Raw genomic sequence first — 21,356 nt, 5'->3', positions numbered from 1 at the left:
AGACGTTTAGATGTAGAGCTTAGGGATATGGTTTAGTGGGGACTGTTAGTTTTAGGTCAGAGGTTGGACTCGATGATCTTGGAGGTCTCTTCCAACCTAGAAAATTCTGTGATTCTGTGATTCTGTAATTTCAGGGTGATGAAATCCCCTTTCCCCCAGGAAAGGGGCTGCACATCACTGTGGCCACCTGTAAGCGTCCCCAGGCCCTGTTCTCCCTTCCCAGCTGCTGTTCAATGGGTGCTAAGTGGTATATCAGAGATCAGCTGTTACAGCCCCACCAGAAGGAAACTTGCAGAGCTATTAAGAGGGCTTGTCCGTGCCTAGTCATAGATTTTGGCAGAGTAGAGGAGGTTGCTGATGGCTTTATGTGAATGACTTTTTAATTCCAGTGGAGGTTACGGGTAGCATTCATGTATCTGCTGTTTAGTCTGCCACTGTAAGCCAGACAGGGAGTTAGGAGAGAGATGTTTCGTGCTGTCTGGGCTGGCTGATCACTACAGACATAAGGAAAGGCTGTACAAGTCGGTGTTCCTGAGTTCTCTAGAAGTTGCAACTTTAAAGGTAAAGGCATGTTGATCGCACTTAATTTCTGCTTTTCTAGCTTGTAAGTATTCTTATTACATGCTTTAACAAGAGAAATGTACAACTGTTTCCCAAGTGCATAACTTCCAGTCACTGCTCTAGGATCTTTTGGAGATCCACAGGCTCTTCTAGGAATAAAGGATAACACCAAAGCAAGTCTGTTTTTGATAGGCTGACGTTCATTATACATAGCTCTGTATCTCTCAGGAGAAGCCTGTAGGGATCTGCAGACTGGAAAAGTTAAACGCTTTCCATGGTTTTGGGATGTGGCGGACTAAGGAGGGTCTGGCAGGCTTCTGTAGCAAAGATGCCTGGTTTCAGTTGTGTGCCACCTGCGGTGAGCTTGGGCTGCTCTGTGTAACGTGTTTGTGAGCAGAGGGAAAGGCCTGAACGCTGGGGGGAGCAGCTTCTGAACGCCACACGCCCTCTGCCAAATGGATGGTCAAGGTCAGGTCTCAAGTGCTGAAGGAAATGGGGTCGGATGTGCCCTGAGCTTTGTCTCTGGGACCCAGGTGTGTGAATGTGCATTACCCAAGGGCAGGGATTTCTCTGAGTTTTATTGGGGAGCTGTGGCTGTGGGTGGAAAAGGGTGGTATAATGTATCTGTGGTCTGTCCTGCAACCACATTACACCGTTTTGTTTGATCCGTGCCCAACTGTGCTAGGATCGCTTTGCTTTCAGTTCGGCTTGGAACACAATTACAGAAGGCCATGGCCCATGTGTGAGAGCAGTGGGGCTGAGGCATGAGTAAAGGGGAAAGATCTCAAGAAGCTCTGACGTGCTGTGTCTGAAAGGATTTCCTTTCCTCCCGCCCAGGGGGTTGAACCTTGTGGTAAGGTCACGTAATTAGGCTGCTCTGGGATCTGGTGGCTGGGTGCAGTGTACTCTCTGTGCCTTGCAGGACACCAGCAGGCCGAGGGGAGCAGTCACATCGTCCCAGCCGCCTTGTGCCCTCTGCATCATCTGCACGTTGTCTGCATCACGGTCATGCTTTCAAAAGGCTGAAAGAAAGCATATTAGAGGAAGTATTCCTGTGTAAGATTAATGGGATTAATGCAATTGGGATTAATGCAGTCATTCCCAAAAGAAATGCTCTCTTTCCAGCCCACCCCTTCTCCCCCTCCAGGGCTTATTTATTTATTTACAGGCAGCTGCGAACTCTTTGCCTGGCTGTTGTGTTATTACCTGTGCTAAGGAGAATCATAAAAAGCTCAAGCACTTATTGATTTGGTGGTGGGAACCATTTCAACAGTGATAAAATGTTTCTTCTTTCTCAGTTATGGAATAGCTGTCACAATTTTTCCTTCTAACCCGCGGCTTCCCTTTAAGACTTCTTGAATTATTTCCTCCACTTTATAGAGCTGTAACAAAGGATGGGTGGCTCGATCGCTCTGCCAGCTTCACCTGAGTAAAAGGGGCCACAGAGAGGCTGAAAGGGCGCCTGTCAGCAGGCTACTAATTGCGTGTGTCCATCAGCAGGTTGTCCTTATGCCGAAGAATGTTATCTCGAGATGAATCCATGGGCAGCACAGAAGGGGCTTGTTGAGAGAGGCAGACTGAGGAGCTACAGAGCGCTGGTACTTAGCACGCTGCTCTGCCTCGCGGTGATCGTGTTAAAAGGGAGTGCACTTTGCTTTCCTTTGTCGTAAGGGACCGCTTGCGTTGTGTTTTGCGCTCATCTGCAAGGTTTCTGGGAGTCTGCAGTAACTGGTTAGCGTTCTGTGGTGCTTTGTGGTGAGTGAGTGCTGCTTTCCTGCTTGTTTTGTCCCGTGAATGCTGTGCTGTGACACTTCAAACACGCTGTTTGTGAAGAGGAGCAATATTTTTGTTCAGGAGCTTAGTGAATATCATCATGCACTGTCCTGACAGCTCTTCGTACCTGAGGACTTCCCTGCCCCCCTCCCCATACAGGAGCATGTTTTATTCTTACACACAACCTAAGCTCTGGAAATGCCTAAATATTCTTGTACAGTTCAAATGTTCTCTGTGGCCTGTCTGGGAAGCTTCTCACTGAGGGCACTTATTTAAAAATATTCACACGTGGTTAGACTTTTTTTTTCTGATCTACTGAGAAATAATCACAATCACTTCCAGATTGTTTCTTTGACTCAAAGAAAGCGTTGCCAGAGCTGACAAGGTCTCATTCTCAATATGGTATATATGGTAATTAGGATGTATATTGCCATCAGCACCATGGGACCCCAGGAGAACATGAGCTGAGTATTTTGCTTGTCTGCCCTTACTGAATGCATGTGAGAGTCTCATGAATATTTTTGAAGCAGGTTAAATACTTGCCATTGCAAATCTGTGGAGGCCCTAATGAAAGCAGTCCTTTGAGCAGGAGTGAAGGTGGATTTCTCCTTCCTTACAAGAAGACTCGAGGAGTTCTGGAATAATTTTTAAGCAGTAGGTAATGCCTGTGCAGTGAGTTTTCGCTCTGTAGTCGGCGAGGTGAGGTTCCTGATTTCCATCCAGCTGCAGGCTGGTGCTTGGCGCGTCTGGGGGCAGTGGGAGAGCAAGGCAGGACTGGGATGGCACTGATACACTCCCTTGTGGAAATTGGGATGCTTCCCAAGGGCAAGGTGGTGTTTGCTGCTATGTAATCAGCTTGGAATTGTGGAGACTTGGGGAAGGTAGAATCCCCTTCTTTAGTCATCTATACTTCCTATTATTACTGTTCTTCCTTAGAAGCACTTACAACACTGAAGGAGCAGCTGATAAGTATCACTGCCCAGCACATCAAATGGAACCCTGCTGGGGTGGGAAACAGTGCAAGTGGGGCAGGGTGTCACCCCTTGATTCCTCCAGACTGAGGCAGAGGAAGCCTGCGTGATGTCCATGCAGAACACCTCATGGGAGCCTCTTTAACCTGGCCGGGCAGCAGGGGTGTGCCTGAACCCCTGGGGAGAGGCTGGGTGGAGATGCTGGGAGTGCAGTGCTGGTCAGGTGGGCTGGCTTTGGAGCTGCTATGGCTCCTGGTCACCTCACAGCCTGCCTGCCAGAACATCTGGACTGATATTAGCCCTGCTGATTGAGAAACAGGGCTTCTGCGGAGCCAAGAGATCTATCCCAGGGCTCAGCAGAAATCCTACAAGTAGAAACAGGCACCAGCAGAGGAACTTGCTATCTGCCTGGAGAGCCTGGCAGTGAGCAAACCTATGCTTCTGAGGAGCCTGTATTTAGCCATTGGTGCCTTTAGTCCTTTGGGAATGGTGGCCAGGGATTTTCTGGTGTTGAGCCAGTGCTCCACCAGTTGTCAGGACCACGTTTTGGTCTGTCTGAAGCTCTTGCTGCCATTTCCAGCACTCATGTTGCTGAGTCTTCCTTTCACAGTCTGGTCACTTGAATCAGACTGAGCAGAAGATGTGCAGGTGGGATCACTCATCCTCCTGCACGCGTGGTGCCCAGGGGCTGGAGCTTGGCTTCTGCAGCCCTGGCTGTTTGGGGATGGAGACATTGCTGGAGTGGAAGCCTGCGTTTTGGTGGTGTCTCAGAACAAGCAGGTGTATTCAACAACCAGTCTTTTTCTATTCTTCAGGGTTATATCCGACAAAGCAGGCTTTTTTTAGATTTATTTTTAAGTGAATAATCTCTGGTCTGACCTCAGTGCTGGAAAGCTCACCCCCAAACTCCCTCTCCTGTTGGTTTGCTTGGCAGTGGCTTGCAGCCAGGGAGGGCCTTTTCTGTAAACTCCTGCACAGAGGAGGCCTGTTGCTGTGAACTCTTGCATAGTAATTAGAGGAAACAACTTTGGGCTCCCACCACTGGTTACGCAACGGGGCTGGATCTGGCCGCTGTTTGTCACTGTGCAGCCCAGCACCAGTGAGCGGGTGCCTCTCTGCAGAAACCCCTCCTTCGCCTCCCGGGGAGCCGCTTCGCTGCCTCTTGGAGCGGGCGGGAGCTTCTGTCCCACACTCAGCTCCCAGGTAAATCCCGTCTGGGACCTAGCGGGGAAAATCGTAACCCCTTGGCAGAAACGGTCCAAGTTTCCAAGGCAACTACCCTCTAACCCTATTTTGAACGCTGCCTCGTTCCCATAGAAAGTTGCCCGATAGTCTCGTCAGCAGCTGCTGCGGAGAGCACGCCACCTCCAGAGGAGCCGTCCTCAGCCAGGCTCTTTATTCCCGTAACGAGCAGCCGGGGGGGCGCGGGTGGCATGTGCTGCTCGGTGCTGCTGGCCCCCCAGGCCCTGCAGAGCTCAGGCAGGGCACCTCATACAGCCCAGGAGATGCTTTGGAGTAAGTGATGGGGTGGTTCTGCCCCTCTGCCTTCCCGGGCAGGGAGAGGTGCTCGGGGCTCCCCGGACGTGCACGGAGTCGGAGGCTGGAGCACAGATGGGGCTGCTCGTCCATTTTTTGGTGAGCTGGAAGGTGACAAGTGAAGAAAAAGGACGCAGCGTTTTATTTAATTAGAAAAACCAAACTCCCTAAAACTAGCCTCCAAAGGGCCTCCGTTGTCATCAGCTTCACAAAGAGCTGTGACAAATGAAAGGAACTGAGCAGAGAAAAGGCTGCTTTCTCTTTGTGTCTCTTTCCCAGCTTCTGTTTGCTTTGCTGTCTCCCTTGCTCCCATTGATCAGGCATGTGGAAACATTCCTCCTCCTGCGCTCCCATTGTGGCCGCCCGGTTGCCAGGCTGCCGTTGGCTTGAATAACTTCACTAAGCCAGGCCTCTCCAAAACCATGCCATCCGGCGCGCTGGACGCGGGGCCAGACGCTGCCCTCCCATCCTCCTCCTTCCCTCCCCCTCCCCGGCAGCGCAGGGGCGCAGTGAAAAAATGTGTGGAAGAACAAGGGAGGCAACGCGGAGCCCCAGCTGGCCCGGCCAGGGGGAGAGGCGAGAGCTCGCCCTACAAAAATAGGGCCTGCAAGGGGGGGACAATGGCCGGCCTGGGCTGCTGAGTGGGGAAGGAGGTGGGTGGTGGTGGTGGTGAGGGTTGCTAGCCCGAAGTTTGTGAGCAGAGGGGACAAAAGGGCATCCTTCCAGGCCGGTTCGCCTGTGGGGGCACAAACTAGCAAAGCGCAGTGAGGTAAACTTGTTCCCCTCGGAGGGGAGAGGCAGCGAGGACAAAACAGGAGGCAGCAGGCAGCCGGCTGTGACCGGGAGCGATTCGCCGCCAGCTCCCGCTGGCTCGCCACAGACGCAGCCCTTCAGCAGCCCAGGCACCTTGGGCCAAGCCACCCTTGGCTTGTGCAGTGCTGCTTTTTCAGCAGAGCTGCACCGGCTCGTGCTGGAGGTGGTCAGGGGGGCACGGTGCAGGTGGCAGCTCTGGTGCAGGGCTGTACCCCCAGGACTTACTCTGGGGTTGCCTTGAGTGAGCCCTGGCACTGAAGGTGCTGGACTTGGGCACGACAACTCGGGATCATGTCCCCCACTGAACCCCAGCTGCATCTCACACGGCTCCGCTGCCTACAGTTGTTATGCCGGGTACAAATCGGGCCTGTTTTTAATGCTGTTTCTCCACTGGTGAAGCAGTCTGTGCTTCCAGACGTGCCCATTGACTCAGCACGGCCAGGGCTGGATCCTCAGCTGGCATAAAGCAGCCCCGGCCTCCCAGCTCACAGCATCGCCCGTGACCCCCACTGAGTCTTCATCCCTCTGGCAGCTGGGCCCAGCAGTGCGCAGTGACCATGGGCTGCTGGCAGGGCAGGGGCACCCCGGTGGTGCTGGGTGGCCCCGGTCTGTCCGCAGGGCTGTCCCCAGTGTCCCCAAGGCCAGCAGTGGCAGGGCAGCTGGAGCCAGGTCGGGTTGGCTCTGCAGAGGGGTCCTGGGCTTGTGCTGGTTTGAAGGGCAGGGACTGCTGAGCTCAGGTGATTAACATAACAATCCTGGGGCTCTGCCTTCATCCCGAGGCTAAAGCCTGGTTTGCTCAATCCAATTTCCAGCCTCTGCCCTTTCTTTAGCAGGCTAATTACACCGGCAGGACAGTGGAAGTGACCTTCTTAAAGCCACAGTGCCCCTCGTCTCCTTACCTGTCAAAACACGGGGGACAGAGCAGCGATATCATTGAGAGCAGGAACATGTTTAGGTACAACAGGCAGAAGTACTGAAGTAGCAAAGCACCCCCCAGAAGCTCAGAGTGGTAACTCATTTGTCAATACTGGCGATGTGCCCTTCTAAACATGTGTCCAAGCAAGGTGCACGGCTGGTGGGGCCACAGAGATGTGGTTTAAGGAGCAATCAGTGGTATGTGATATGTGGTATGACACCGATAAATGCCCGAAGTGCTACCATCCTGCACAGAAACCTGTGAGGGCACTGGGCTGGAAAGCTGCAGCCGCGCTGGTTTCCCTCATTAGTCATCCTAGCCTCATTCTGTCGCGGTCAGATGTAGCGCCCTGCTCTAGCACAGCTCTCCCTGTCCTCCTCCTGGGCTCACTCGGACGTGGCCTTTGGGCCCGGAGCTATTGTGCGTGCCCTGATGGCCTGTCCTGCAGCAGCCACAGCCTTGGCGTGGGCTGGGGCAGCAGCCAGGGTTTGGAGCCTGCTGAAGGCAGCAGTCACAGCTGAAGAAGCTCAGAAAGTTTCAATCCCTATCCCTGTAGGCAAGTTGCAGAAAACCCTCGGGCTGTGCCCAAGGTGCTGGGGTGGCCATCTGTAGAGCAAAGCCCTTGCAAGGCTCGCTTGTGTGCTGGAGCAGGAATAGGTGATTGCCAGGGAAGGCAGAGCATGCACCAGGGTTCTGACCAGCCTTGTAAAGACTTGTGCTGGAGGTGCTCTTATAACTCTTGAAACTGAGCAGCCACATCCATCTGCCTCTTCACAAAGGATAAGGGAAAGTTAAACTTGGACCCGACCAGGGGCTTGGTGCAGGATGTGTCTGTTGTGGTCCTGCTGGAGCTGGCACTGATGTCTTGGGAAGGCTGAGATTTGCCCAGGGTGGCCTTCATTTGGGTGATGTTAGCACTTGCAAGCCAAGAGGCAATCTTCTGCTTCCAGGAAGGTCTGTGAGGTGCAGCCAGTCTCATTGGTGGCACAGCCATAGCTGAGCATCTTCTGGAGCTGAAAGGAGAGTTTTGCTATCTTCCCTGCTTGGGAAGAAGGAAATCTGGCGAGCATCTGGAGGTTTAGTGTAACAAAACCGGCTGGGAATAAAATTAACTGGATAGCTGATACAGATGTGTCAGTCACACTTTGCCCCAAAGCCACTGCTGATTGCTGAGATACCTGTTCCATCAGGCATCGAGGAGAGGTAGGAAAACAATTTTCAATTCATGGCAGCCTTAAAGAGACCTGCTGCATACAGCAAATTTGATGCTGTGATAAGTGACACTGTTTGTGACAGACAAATCTGGGGCTTGTGTAGTGGAGCAGCTCAGAAGTGCCTGCTGTCGCATACCAAAAGGCTGTGGCAGTGGTACCTGCTAGGATAGATGTTGTAAGAGGATGTCAACTATCGAAGGCATCTACAAAGAGCTGTAAGACAGCGGCAAGATTTCTGAGCATAATGAAAGATTTAAATGTATATTTTTTTCCCAAAAATTGGCATTTGATGGTCTGATTCCACTGGAAGCTACGAAATGGGGGGCTGCTGAGAAATGAGGAGGTATTGGGAAAGCCAATGCTCCTGCACTGAAGTATAAAGACAAACTGAACACGTCTGAAAGAGAAGGAAGCAATTACAGGAAAGGCTGTTACTAGAAAGCTGCTGGGAGGAGGGCAAATGCATCCAGTGCAACAAGTCTAGCATAAATACTGGGAGCAGTCTTGGAGGCGTGCCCTTGCCCATCCTCACCCTGACAGCCTTTTCCTTGGTTTTGTAACTGGGAAGGTAATCACAGGACTCGTTCAGTCTCTGGCACTGGATGCAGGACTGTAGGACACAGCCCGATTGCTCAGTCCTGCACGGAGCGATGCGGCTTTTTGGGGAGGCAGGGATCGTGTTTAGAATTGTGCACAAGAAGATGGACTTGCAAATATTGCCGTTGATGATGAAGAGCAGCTGGGCGCTCCAGGCGAGTCAGATATTGTTTGAAATGATGCCGGTGGATTAACAAAAGCTCATAAAATGGAAAAAAAAGAAATAAATCTGTCTGTAACATGTATGCTACCTGGAATGCAGGTGCACCTGTGAGAAGAGGCAAACTGAAGCACACAAGAAACATTGCTTAGAGAAAAATTCTATCTTTAATGTGACTTTTTTTTTTTTTTTACTTCATCTTTCCTGCATGAGCATTCCAGGGGAGACTCCCTTGCTGGGCTGCTCCTGTAGGGCAGGGCTCTCATGGTTTGTCACTGGTCAGGCAGTGACAATAGGCAGCTTGGTGGAGTCAGTGTAGACTTTGCACTGTTAAAAATCAAGGCAGAGCAGCGTTAGCTCTTCTCCCTGTGTGGTTAAGCACTTTCTGTGTGGCTGGTGCCAGGCACTGTCACATCCCACTGCTCACGAATGCCTTTGCCAGGTGGAGACCACGTCTGCTTTAAGCTGGAGCGAAGGACCAAATGAGACTTCAGCCTCTGTGTCACTTCTAAGTGATACTTAGGCTCATGTTTCAGGAAGGGAGCTTAGAAAATTGGATTCTGTGACTCTTTCAATAGAGGAATTCACTGATCTTGTTTCCCCATGCCCTGAAATGCGTGAATAACCCACGTGTATGTGAGAGGTACCCCGTCCCACGGCTGGGTCAGTGGACAATCTTGTGTTTCCTTCACATTCACACTGCACAAAGTGACTCCGAGCAGACAGTCTCCTAAAGAGCCAGCACCACAGGAATGCTGCTTTCAGCATCCGGCACTGTCCTCGAGCAGAAGTCTGAGACCTCCCGTTTAAGTCCGTACAGTAATTAGTTGCAGTGCCCTTGCCTCGGAGGAGATTAGTGCCAAGGCTAAGTCTGCAGCTGGAGACTGCAGTTTAATTTTGTGATCAAGAATTAGAGCGAGCCAGTAGGCAGTGCTTCCTGCACGGAATATCTGCTGCAGAAGTTGTCCGATTTAAATGTAGCTGAGACATTCTTCTGTCGGGAACTCTGAAAGAAAATGTGTTAGGGTTAGTGTTTGCTGGCTGTATTTTTGGTACGTCACTCACTTATATCTATAAATTCCAAATGTAACAGGTAAAATGGCTTTAACAAATTCTCCTGTGATGTACTGGACTGATGGAAATCATTACACGTTTGAGATGTGCCCCCCATCAGCCCGTGGCAGCCGGCTGGCTCGCAGGTACCCGGGGTCTCTCTCATGAAGCAGGCAGCGTGCCGTGCCTCCTGCAACGCTGCCTGTGAAATCTCCTTAGCTCCCGATTACTCCCTTTTTCTTTCACTCACAAGGACCTTGATTGAGCTACGTCTGCAGCAGGCTCCTAGTAACAAAACTTGTGTCTGAAACGTGCTGTCTGGCAAAACAAGCGGCTGCTCTCGCGAGGTCCTTCTCCAACCAGGTTTCTCCTGCTGCCGTCGTTCCTCGCATGCAGCCCTGTGCCCGTCCCAGGATTTTCTTCCTTCCTCGTGGGGAGTGACCGTGTTATTTCGGAGCACAGGCTGACAGAGCCAGGAGAGAGGATCTCCAAGGGAAGTTGTAAGTGTTCAATAAAAGAAGGAATGCGGCAAGAAAAGAAAGCCCTGACTCGAATGGCATCATTCTCTTTCCCTCGTCCCTTTGAGGTTCTCCTGCCGTCCCTGCCTGTGGGTGACCTCCCTCCTCTCCCAACCAGCCTCTTTCTTTTTGCAGCCTCCGTCCTGCCCCTCACCCTCCTCGTTCATTGATCTCCCGTTAGGCTTTATTAGCGACTCCCCCTCCCACCCTTTCTCTCCCTGGGTTTTTCTGATTCTCTAACGTAAGACAATTGAATGAGGCCAGACTCCTAAGCCGAGGCTGGGGGTGTGGGGTGAGAGGGAAGAGGCGTTAAGATTTAATGATATTGCCTCTTTAAGGAATCCCTAATTCCTAACACCCATCTCCTCCCCCACCTGAGAACCAATTAAAACTCAATGAATTCAAGTGGAGGCTTTTGTGCATCACATGTGCTTGACTAACAAAGCCTTCTCCATGCTGGAATAAAAGCTTCTATTCAGCAGCCAGTTTGTTCTAATTCAAATCACTTCCACTCCAGCATCCTCTCCCTCCTTGCTGCTCCCCAGTTCCCAGGCCGCAGCTCCCTGCTCCACCTCGCAGAGCCCTGCCGTGGTGGTGGTGGAGCAGAGCAGAGGGCAGGAGATGACCTCCCCGTGGCCAGCGGGGTGGGATGAGACAATTGTGGCCCCATCCCTGGGATCCCACTGGGAGAGACAGCGGTGTGCCCTGGTGCACAGGAGCTCCAGCCCTGGGACTCCTCTGTGCCCTTGGGGAACAGCTCCTGGTGTGTGCACAGTCCTCTGTGTGGGGATGGAAAACTGCCTTGTCTTTAGGCAGGGTTCGGCCTTTCTTGGCACCGGTGGAAACTCTCACCTTCCTTCTTCTGCTGTAGGGGTTATGGGGCTGTGATGGGGTGGCACCTGAAGGGAAAGGGCACTCTGAAAGCTCACTGAGGCTGAGTGAGGCCAAGTAGTTTCTCCTTCCACTTTCAGCAGCCTCTCTCTATAAATTGCACTACCTGGGAACCCAAGTGTAATTTCTATTTTCCATCATGCCTTAAAAAAATAAAAATAAAAAAAGGCTGGGGAGAGGCTTGAACAAGGTTTCCTGAGAGATGAAATATATTTCTTGCTATTCATCAGTTTAAAAACAAAACAAAAACCTTTGCCATCACAGACCTGGTGCTTGGGTGTTTTCATGCAGGGAGATGTTTCTCTGTCCTGCTGTTGGTGATCTTTCCAGTCTAAAACACCGCTCAGAGCTTCTACCTGTCCTCTGCTGCCGACGGTGTTACTGGGGCTGCTCACGAGGCCGTACAAATGCCATCAACTGGGCTCTCTGTTCTCTGTTCCTGCAGTCTCCTATTTGTGGAGACACTTGGATTTTTTCCTCCCTCTTGTGAGAAATCTCTGGTAGAAGCAGGTTGAGTGCTTTGCTCTGAAGGCAATGAGGTTTTTACTCCCCCTAATCTCTCCTGAGAGCGAGCTCCAGCACGGTGGGCCAGCTGCCAGGAAAGCTATCTGCTCTGCTCCAGAGCCCTGTTCTGGTGCACGGCGGTTGCATCGCTCCTGAAAATCGTGGCTTTGTCAGGGAGTCACGAAGAAGAGGTCTCTTGGGGAGCTGGGACCTGTCCCACAAAGAGCCCTGGCAATTTAGACGAGCTCTCGGAAGCTGTGTTGCTATTTACAGAGGAGCCAATGGTGAGAGCGGAGCTGGGGTTTATGTGTAGTTAGGGACCTGTGGTGTTCAGCGACTGGGGCACTGCGTTCTGAGCTCATCTCAAAGTCCGTAGGACTGGTAATTCTTTCTACTACAATGCTTTGCTGCTGCCCAGCATGGCAGTGAACAAGCATTAGCTCACATCAGGGTGTGCTGCAGGCTTGTAGTCAAGTTTTATCAAAGAAAAGCCTGAGCATCGCTGCCCGAGCACCCCCCAGCAGTCCCGTGCCTCTTTGTGGCTGCAGGCTCACGGCTCGTCACCGACCCCAGCTGCAGCCAGCACCTAGAACTGGGGATGTTTTGGTTCCCAAAGGGCGTGTTGTGTTCCCTGCTTGTGTCTCCTTCATGTTTTCATGATTTGGATGCTGAACATTCATTTATATTGTCAAAAAAAAACGTTACTTTTTAGTAAATTGGCACTTTTTTCATCCAGCTTTTCTCTTGTAAGTGCAAGTTGACTTCTTGTCACAGCGATGTGCATGGGTTTGTGCTCTGGGTAGGTTTCCTTTGGCAAACCCAGTTCTCTGTCCACGTAAATGCAAAAGAGTGGGGTGAAACTGAAAACAGGTGAAATGCGCTGGGCTCTCAGGCTCACAAATTGTAGGGAACAGTTCCTTAAGCGACACGTCGCTTTCAGGCGGTGTTCTGACAGCATAATCTCTGTCCGGGAATATGGTGAGGGGGAAGAAGATCAGATCCAAATCTGTTGATTTGAAAAAAAGTACTTCTTTCCCCGGGAGTTAGAGAGAGCTGATCATTCGGAGGAAGTTAAAAAGTATTTTCAGGTTATTTTCTGCAGCATGTTCCCTCTGAAAAGCTCGAAGCAGATCTTGAGGTAGGGACGAAAAATCCCAGTTTTCAAGCAGAGAAATGGAATTTCTTGCCCCAAATCACCTAGTTAATTTGCAAGAAGAGGTAGGAGCAGCACCAGCACCTCCTGAGCTGTACCAAGAGCAGTTTTCTTCCTCGATCCTCCTGCTACGTGCAGCCACTGTGTTGTGAACTCTCAGAGGTGGGGGGCTGACAACGCCGCGGTGCCTGCTCAGGGACTGGCACAGCCTAGTTGGTCCCTCGATGGTTTTGTAATAAACACGCTTAATTGAAGGGAACGGAAGAGCTCAGCTCAGGCTCGTGTGGCTGGGCGGCGGAACAGCCCCTTCCTTAGCGGTGCAGCTGAGCTCTCCTTGTGTTCGGCACTGACCCTCGTCTCGGGGGCTCTGCTGGGTTGCTGTTTCTCGTTAGTGAAATGAGTTTGATGGTCTCAGACCCTTCCTTGCTAGTAAATGGTTTCAACTTCAAAACAAAGTGCAGTTAGTTTGGCAGGAGAGTCCCTGGGCTGACCTAAAACTAAATTACAGCTGACCCTGAGACAGTGAGGCCCCTCCAGGTCAGGGACAAGGGCATTGTCAGGACACTGGGAGCTTGCACTGTAATTAGCAGCAAAGGTATCAAATACCTCTGTTTCCAGCATTCCTGCCCTTAAAGCAACACAAGCAAAAAATCCCCAAATTTCTCCTATTGCAGCCTCGCTTAAAGGAAAAAAAAAAAAAAAAAAGAGGTAAGGCTGAGCAAACTTTCATCGATTTGCCTTTTCTCTGTTCTGCAGTAAATCTCTCCCCATCTTGATTCTCCTCCCACAGCCCCTTGTTCCCCCAGCATCTGGGAATGAATTTACCAGACATTACACTGCTTGCAGGGCTCCAGAATGACCAACAAACTTGAGCACATTCTGTCTGCCTAGCAGGAGTGTGTAAGAGGAGCTTTCCCACTTCAAAAATCTGCTTGGCTCCGGAGCTGCTTTCCCAGCAAATGTCTCTTCTGTCCCCAGCTTTCTTCAAACACCAGAGAGGCTTTTTTTAGGTTCACCCTCCAAAATGTGACTGGTTTTAAGTGCGTTTTCTAAGTTGTAACAGGAATGCGACAATAGGAAAATATTTGTACTAGCTTCTTGGTGTCTAGCAGAGTGCTGCAGAGCGGAGGACAGGGGGCTGCTGCGGCTAAAATGCAGAAGGTAAGGATTATCTGAACGTCCCGCTCTCAACCTAGTCCCGTTTGCCAAGAATGTTTACTGCATCTCCAGCTCTTTGACTCAAATGCTCAAAAATGACGGGGACTTCTTGAAAAACTGGGCCTTTATTGCCTCACTGTTTCCATCCATCGCAAGTGGGCAGCTTCCAAATCCCCAGGGTGTCTGAAGCAGCAAACTTGGTGATCTCCAGAGGGGAAATGCTGGAGCAGGAGAGGACACACTGAACAGGGCTTCCAAAAACACCCGTGTAATCAGATTACAAGTCTGGTGAGTCAGGATTTCATAAGCCTGACTATGATCCTACTATTTCCAGTGGAACTCGTGAGATTCCCCTCTTCTGGACTCTCCAGAGCTGCCCCAGTTGTTCGTTCAGACGTGAGAGCAGAATCTGTTCGCTGATCAGTCTGCAACGTGGCGGGTAGATGGAGCTAAATATTAAATTTAGAACATGTAATTAGATTTATTTATTTTCCTAGGAGCTTTAAGAGTTGATACTGGTGTTCCCATTGTGAGATGTGTGTCTGACAGATCGGACTGGCGGATGTTACGTTTTCCTTCCTACTTCAGGTACAGGAAGGGTTCCCATACCTATTGAGCACCTCCACCGTGAGAGAGGTTTCCCACTGCTCCCCTCATCCCCTGGTTTTGGCAGCGTCTGCACATTGCCCACGTCCCAGCTTCGTGCTGAGGGACATCCTGGGCAGCTGCTTTGGAGGGAGCTGGTCCCGAGCATCTGTGGGGTCGGCCAGCAGCCGGCTGGGAGCTCCGAGGGGGGCAGTGGGTGGATCGCTGCCTGCTCCGGGTGGAAAAGGGTCGGTGCCTCGGGTTGCTTCAGCTCGTGAATCGCCTGGGTGTGAGGCGGGTGGGAGAGGGCTGTCTGGAGCAAAACCAAGAAAGTGGCATAAGGACCCGAATGTAGCAAAATCAGCCTTGAGGGAAATCCAGAGCAGGCAAAGGCGTGAAAAGATAAATGCTTAAAGGCTGTGAAAATTGAGCAGAAGATACAAGGGCAAGAGCAGACAAGTAGCGGCAGGAGCAAAATATTTCCCACTAGGTTATGAGCGGCGCGGAACCGGGGCTTGTCTTCGGTTAGAGGTCAGCTCGCTGGTCTGCGGGCGGGGGGAATCGCTGTGTCCTGAGACCGAGGGGCAGCTTTGGAGCCTCTTTCAGCTCTGAACATGTTTAAAAGCTGGTGCAGGTTGCTGTGACTGGAGTCTCTAGCAACAGTCCCCTCGTTTCACGTTCCCTCGCCTGAAAGGATCAGCAGCCCGTAAGCCTGAGTGAAGACCGTGTGCCCTGGGAGGCAGATAAAACCCAAGGATACCACTCCTGGCCCCGGAGCATCTGTTCTGGGTGTGCTGCTGCGGAAAGACAGGAGTTCCCCTCGGTACAGCACCCACTGGGGGAATTTGTGCCTCACTCAGTGAGGTGCTCGTTGAATTCTTCTATGGTAAGCAGGAGGATGACCAGAGAGGACAAGAGCACCCGGACCCTTGTGGTCTCCCTTGTGCCTCCCTGCCCGGTTGAGCAGGAAGGCAGCTCGGGCAGGAATTATGCGCACAAAGCAGCTAAGCTGCTCCTGCAGTCTGAAGATGGGAGCTTTGCCCGGGAAGACACTGGTGTCCGTCTTGATTAGGCTGCGATGCCTGATGCGAGTCATGTGGCAAGTGCAAACAAAATACCTTGGCAAAACCTTGAGGAACCAGGACAGGCTGAGCTGCTTAAGGAGATTTACAGGGTGTATTTCTGTCCCGTACACTTGCCTTGGTCTGAACCTCTCCTGCCTCGGGAGCTCCAGCACATACCTGGGATTTTAAAGAAGCTCCTTTCTGTTCATTCCCCAAATAATCTGTAAACCTTCTGAATTTTGCGCTGTTAAGTTTTAACAGCGTAGTTCCAGTTGCTTTACGCCACCGTAGTACCAGAATGCTATAAAGATGTCTTCTGGGAAGTGCTGTTGGGATTTGTGGAGCAAAGGTCCCGTCAGCTTAGATTAGAAAATAAGTCTTGAAGAAATGGGAGAGTTAAAAGCCAGTGCGAGTGTTGGAGCAGAAGCAGGAAATTGATTATGTCCTGAAAGAGCGGGGATGGAGAAACAGCTTCTGCTTGCTCAGCTCCTGCTCGTGTGGTGAGCCAGAAGTTCTCTGCTTGCTCCTGTAAATGCCTTTTTCTTCTGCTGCTGCTCTGGGGCAGTGCCAGCAGCCAGGTTTTCTGCCTCCTGTGAGCGGCTCGGCGGAGGATCCAGCCATCCTTCCCCTCAGTGCTGCCCCGCTCCCTTGGGCTCTGCTGTCGTTAAGGCAGATTTTGGAGGTCTGTGCCATGGTGCTGACTTCAGCCCCAGATAAATAATTCACACGTGTGGCAGACCTGTGCAGGATGCATGGACAGACTGGTGGTGCTGGGCCCTGCCCGAGGAACTGCTTTGCAGGCTGGGCTGCAGGGTGCCAGCTGTGCTGCTGGGGAGGCACTGGAGAAGCTCTCCGGGGTGGTTTTTCACTGGGACACGGGATTTTGCTTTAGTACACAACTTCAACGCTTTCTTTATGTTAATGCAGAACCCTGTTTTGTCGAAGATGCCTGGCAGCCCTTGCTCTGGCTGGTGCTCTTAAACCTGACCCAGACCTTTTTCTGTTAATGCCGTTTTATCCAGCCTGATCCCAGACCTTCCCCGCAGCCCCGGTGGTGTTCGATGCAGCCCAGCCCCATGCTGTACTGTGCCTTGCCCGACACGTGCCTGGAGACCACATCCTTTGACTTTCTCCTTGTTCTTCCTCTGAAACTGGGGATTAAAAGCAATGCCAAAATGTCACCTCTCTGCAATAAGCAAGTTATTATAACAAAATAATAAAATATACACAGAATATAACCGCATCACCAAACTGATGTTTGCTTAATTTGTCTTTAAAAATGTTCATGGATGGGACTCTGCTCCTGGGTGGGAAAGAGCCTGGTAGGAGCGGGCTGGTGCTCTGGGAAGGTCAACTTTGCTCGGGCTGCTGGAGGTTGGGCCAGGCGGGGGTCAGGTAGGAACAAGGACGGAGCAGAAAGCAGAGACCGATGAAACTCAGGGACAACTGGAAACTGAGGGATGGGAGGGAATGAAGGTGATGCTCAGGGCATGTTTGAGGAGAAAAGCCCCATTTTCCAAACTTGCCGTTGTCTTCTATCACTTTCCATGTAACTTTTGGAGCGCTGCACTGAGAGATTGATGGGGAGTGGAGATGTTTGCAGCCCACGTTCAGGGAGGGGAGCCCTCCGTGCAGCAGGGAGCTGGCACCTTCGCTTGGTCAGCGGGGCAGCTCCACGGCTGGTGGCTGAACTCCGGTGCTCCCTCCCTCGCTCGCTGCCTCGCTGCAGACAGGGTTGTGTAGAGCAGTCACCACGGAGTTGTTGGGGCTTGTGGAGAGGGAAGCAGCAGGAAGGGCTCTGATTTTTCCTGTGCCCATCGTTTCCAGGACAGCAAGTGGAAGCCTGCGGTCTCCTGCTGTCCTTCAGAGACCTCTCCTCTTTTGCTGTTTTGTGCTGGATCCCTATTCACTGTGCTACAAGCTCTCGTTTCCTTTCTTCTTCTCTCTCTGAGAGAGACAAATTATGTTTTACTTTTATTTTCCCTTCTGTGCAGATGAAGTTCAAGTCTCTGAAGTTCCAGTCCTTCTTGCTGTTTTGTGGTAGTTGGGGTGGTCTCCTCTTCTCTTCTCCCTCACTCCTTTCTTCCAGTTATCCCTGTTTTTATTTGCTCTCCGTACTTCCCTTTATTCTGCTCTTTATTCACCCACACATATCCTTCCCCTCCCTTTTGTCTTGCATGCAGCCCCGTTCCTCTCCTCTCCTCTTTCCCACCTTGCTGTTTGATGTTCTGCACCACATATCTTATCTTCTTGCTCAGTGAGGTTTCTTAGACAGCAAAGAAATCCTTGGTGCCTTTACAGCCGTTCCTCTCCGCCTCTTGCTGCTCGTGTCCTTCCCCCAATGTGAGTGGAGCCAAAATACTGAGTTCTCTAGGTAGTTCTCCACGAAGGTGCCTGATTCTTGCCCCAAGCAGGTTCCCTTTGAGATAGCCACGGTGGCTGCCCGTGCATGGGGCAGGTTTGCCATCAGCCTCTCCAGAGGGCCAGCATCACCCCGCAGCACGGGAGCACTCCAGGAAGGCGCTCCCAGACTGGCATCGCCCCCAGGCCGCCGGCGGGGCCGCAGCTAATGTCTTCCAGGTTTGCTTGTTCAGCATCGTAACGCAAATATTACAAAAATGATTTGGATTCCGATTGAAGTTTGTTTATTAACTGCCCAAACGAAATGAAAAACAAAACTTCTCAGAGGACCTGACTGCCAAAAGCTCCTGGCTCCTGGACAGAGACAGGTCTCCAGGACTTGGTCTCTCCGTAAGCCGCGTGTGATGGAGTAAAAGAGGCCGCCGCTGCCCTGCCCCTCCCCTAACCTCCACGTTTTGGAGCCTCCCTCTCCCCATGAATAACTCCAGTGTCTGCCACTGGTGCTGGGCAGAGCTTTGCCAATCATCGTCCTCAGCAGGAAGTGGACATGATTTTGATAGTGTCACTCTACCACACACGAGACACTGAATAGCAGCAAGGAAACTGAGCAGTTTTGTTAATCTCGCTGGTGTTTGGCAACCTCTCAGCAGCAGCCACAGAGGCACTACAGCTGTCTGTCTGCAGCCCCAGGAACACAATGCTGCATTATTTTATATTTGGAGATCATCTTTCCAATCATAAGGTCTGGAATGTTTTATATATTTACTTCTCCGGGAGGAAAGCTTCCTACTGTCACTAATCAACAGATTTTTTCAGGACTTCCTCTCTCGTGTGTTAGAGAGAGAAATGCAATGATGCCACCAAAGCGCTTTGGGGTCCTAAGGTGGAAATACAGAGCATTACACCTATGTTTTGGAAAGGGCCTTGGAATAAGTTCCGTGGTGCAGTGTACCTTCTTTCCTGGTGATGCAAGTCCAACCACAGCCTCCATCCAAACCCTCCTGAAGACTCATGCTTTTTCCCCTTGTGTGCACAGATGTTAACTCACATTGATCCCGTTCTCCCTTCTCCAATATTATTTTGGTGGAGAAGAGACCAAAAGAAGAAGCATAATGCAACAAAGATACATGATGAAGTGTTTAATGCTGTGCCTCTCAGACTGCTTTACTTTATCTGTCTTGTAGACAATAAGCATTTAAAAATTAAAAACAATGCACTGGTAGTAAACAAAGGGGTCTTGTCCTTTTGCATGCCCAACACTCATCTCCTGTTTCTTAGCATGCTGAACACTGATCTCATTTATTTTATTTTTTTTCCCTTTCTTGTATTTAATTAGCCTTACTTCTCTGCCTAAGTTGGGCGATCAATGGAGCATGAAAGCTGTGCTAGGTGACTTGCAAAACATTAGCCCCCCAGTTGGAGTATTTGCCATCCAAATCAGAGCAGGTGCCAGGAGGCAGCACAGCAGCAGTGGGTTTGGGCAGCACGGCAGGCAGCACTGGTGGCTCTCTGGTGGCCCAGGTATAGCCCATTTTTTTGGGGATGTACAAGGGGAGATGGCAGAGATGCTGCCTCAGCCCTGCTGCTGCCAGCCGTGGTGCCACCTCGGTGTGTGGTTTCTGTTTCTCTTCCTCAGCAGCCCAGCTGCCTCTGGAGGCACCTCCACCCAGCACGGTGATTTCAGCCCTGTGGAATGAGTGGGTTAGTGCGGAAGCAGCTCAGCCTGGGCTGGGGGAGCCAGGGCTGCTCTGCGGGCACAACCGGGACGCTGCACAGCTCAGTCCTCAGGGGTGGCTGCCAAGCCTGGTTATGAATGTGTAGCTGCACCCAGGTACGGGGCCAGGAGATGGGATGGTGTCACTGACCTAGCATGGGAAATAGAGTGGGTGAATGGGGGTTTGGAGAGCTAACAAACAGAAGGGATGTATTCAACTCGTGGTTGCACCAGGGGCTTTGGGATGAGCCTAGGTTATGAAAGATGCTGGCTGCTACAAGGTGTTGTTAAAGCAAGGTGTCCTGGCTCCTGGCCAGGAGGGAGATGAGGTGTGTTGGCACATGAAGTGATCGTGGAAGAAAGGGAAGAAAGGGAAGAAAGGTCAGCTGAGGCTGCTGCTGATCTGAGAGCCCTTTGGTGCCTTGTGTTGGGCAGTAATAGAAGGTACAGGGAAGGCACGTGGTAGATGGGAGAGGAGCTGGAGACATGCATGGAGAATATTTGGCAGGATGGTGGCCTTGCTAGAAGCCCACAGCCTGGGACCCTGTGCTAGCCCTGTCCTGAGACAGGCTCACAGCTCCAACCAGCAGAGGTTTTGTGCCCTGCTGGGCTCCCCTGTGCCACGGCTGCCAGCACGTGCCCTGCCTCAGGGTGACGCACTGTGCAACCAGCTGAGAGGCTCCGGCTCACCTCGCTGTAGCCTTGCAGGTGACAACCAGCATTTCAGTTGCTCCTCACCAAGCTCCTCCAGGTTGCAGGAGCTGAGCAGGGAGCCCACAGACCCCCTCCCAAAGCCACCAGCATGTGAATGAACCCCAGAGCCAGCATCGAGCGGCTCGGCAGGAGCTTGGTCGTTCACAGGACCGAGGGATCTGCTGGGTGACCCGGGGGCCACCTGCACCCCCCCACAGAGAGCCGGGGAGGGCACAGACCGGGCTCTGCGTGCTGGGGCTTCGGAGCTGGCAGCGGGTCCCGTGCAGGCAGCATTTGGGGGCACAGCGGGGCCGGGCTCTGCCCCCACCCAGCCGCTCGGGGAGCCCGGGGAGGAGCCGTGGGGGCCGCCCGGTGCCCGGTGCCCCACGGGGGGACCCGAGGCCCCTCGGGGGGATCCCACCGGGGGGGTCCCAGGCCCGGTTTTCTCCCTCGGGGGGGGCTCCGAGCGGCCCTGCCCGGCCCCGTCCTTCCCCCGGGGGCAGCGCCGCGGCCTCTTTGTCCGCAGGTGGCGGGGACAAAGCGGGGCCGGGGCGGCTCGGGGCCGGCTCCGCTCCCCCCGGTGCTGCTCCGGGCGCGGCTCCCGGCGCTCGGCCCCGGCGCTGCCGGCGGGTTTTATGCGTGAGGAGCCCGGCGGGGGTGGGAGGAGCCGGGCAGGTTGTGCCCGCCGGGCCCTCCTCCCTCGCTCCCTCCCCGCCCGGCGGAGAGGGGTCGGGGGAGGGGGCAGCATGGCCTGGCCGGCCGGCCCCTTTTCCAGCGCTCATCTGCCCCGGGAGTGCGGCGCCGCTCCTCGCAGGGAGAAGAGGTCCGAATGGAGACAGACGGCAGCCAGCCCGGCCTCGCCTCCCCGGACTCCCCGCACGACCCCTGGTACCGGCTCGCCGCCCCCCCCCACCTCCCTTTTCCTTTAACCCTCCCCACCCCGTTCACCCCCCCCACCCCCCCACCCACCCCCCCACCCACCCCCCTCTCCCCGGGCTCCCGGTGCACGATCGCGGCCGCCTCCTCCTCCTCCTCTTCCCCCCCGGGCCGGGCAGGCGGCGGCGGCGGCGGCGGTGCCAACATGGCCGATCCGCGCCCTCCCCTCCCCGCCCGGCCCCGCG

At 52.8% G+C, this 21,356-nt stretch overlaps 1 protein-coding gene and 3 long non-coding RNA genes across 6 annotated transcripts in view; 3 read left to right on the top strand and 1 right to left on the bottom strand.

The window, feature by feature from the left end:
* Positions 1 to 16,886, top strand: part of LOC137841225 (uncharacterized) — a 33,837-nt gene extending 16,951 nt beyond the window's left edge. The window contains exon 7 of the long non-coding RNA XR_011088491.1: positions 16,490 to 16,886. This is a non-coding gene — a long non-coding RNA (uncharacterized lncRNA). The remainder of the gene's footprint in view (positions 1 to 16,489) is intronic.
* On the top strand, positions 133 to 15,901 carry LOC137841224 (uncharacterized). Of its 2 annotated transcripts, XR_011088490.1 has the most exons (3): positions 133 to 561; positions 14,316 to 14,406; positions 15,038 to 15,901. It is a non-coding gene; the product is annotated as an uncharacterized lncRNA (long non-coding RNA). The 2 variants fall into 2 exon arrangements; XR_011088489.1 differs by lacking the exon at positions 14,316 to 14,406.
* Positions 9,040 to 10,599, bottom strand: LOC137841227 (uncharacterized). Its single transcript, XR_011088493.1, has 2 exons — positions 9,845 to 10,599; positions 9,040 to 9,547 (listed from the first exon to the last, which is right to left on the bottom strand). It is a non-coding gene; the product is annotated as an uncharacterized lncRNA (long non-coding RNA).
* Positions 16,887 to 20,738: 3,852 nt separating the features above from the next.
* The window catches only part of MSI1 (musashi RNA binding protein 1), a 29,681-nt gene continuing 29,063 nt past the window's right edge, over positions 20,739 to 21,356 (top strand). Inside the window, exon 1 of one of the 2 annotated variants that reach the window (XM_068654066.1) lies at positions 20,739 to 21,123. In XM_068654066.1, the coding sequence (XP_068510167.1) occupies positions 21,065 to 21,123 (59 nt within the window). In that variant the 5' untranslated portion in view covers positions 20,739 to 21,064. The remainder of the gene's footprint in view (positions 21,124 to 21,356) is intronic. The other variant, XM_068654067.1, reaches the window with a different exon arrangement.

The sequence above is a fragment of the Anas acuta genome, chromosome 17 (genome assembly GCF_963932015.1).
Source record: "Anas acuta chromosome 17, bAnaAcu1.1, whole genome shotgun sequence".
Classification (NCBI taxonomy): Eukaryota; Metazoa; Chordata; class Aves; order Anseriformes; family Anatidae; genus Anas; species Anas acuta.
The sequence above is the reverse complement of the archived record's forward strand: the minus strand, read 5'-3'. Positions and strand labels throughout refer to the sequence as shown.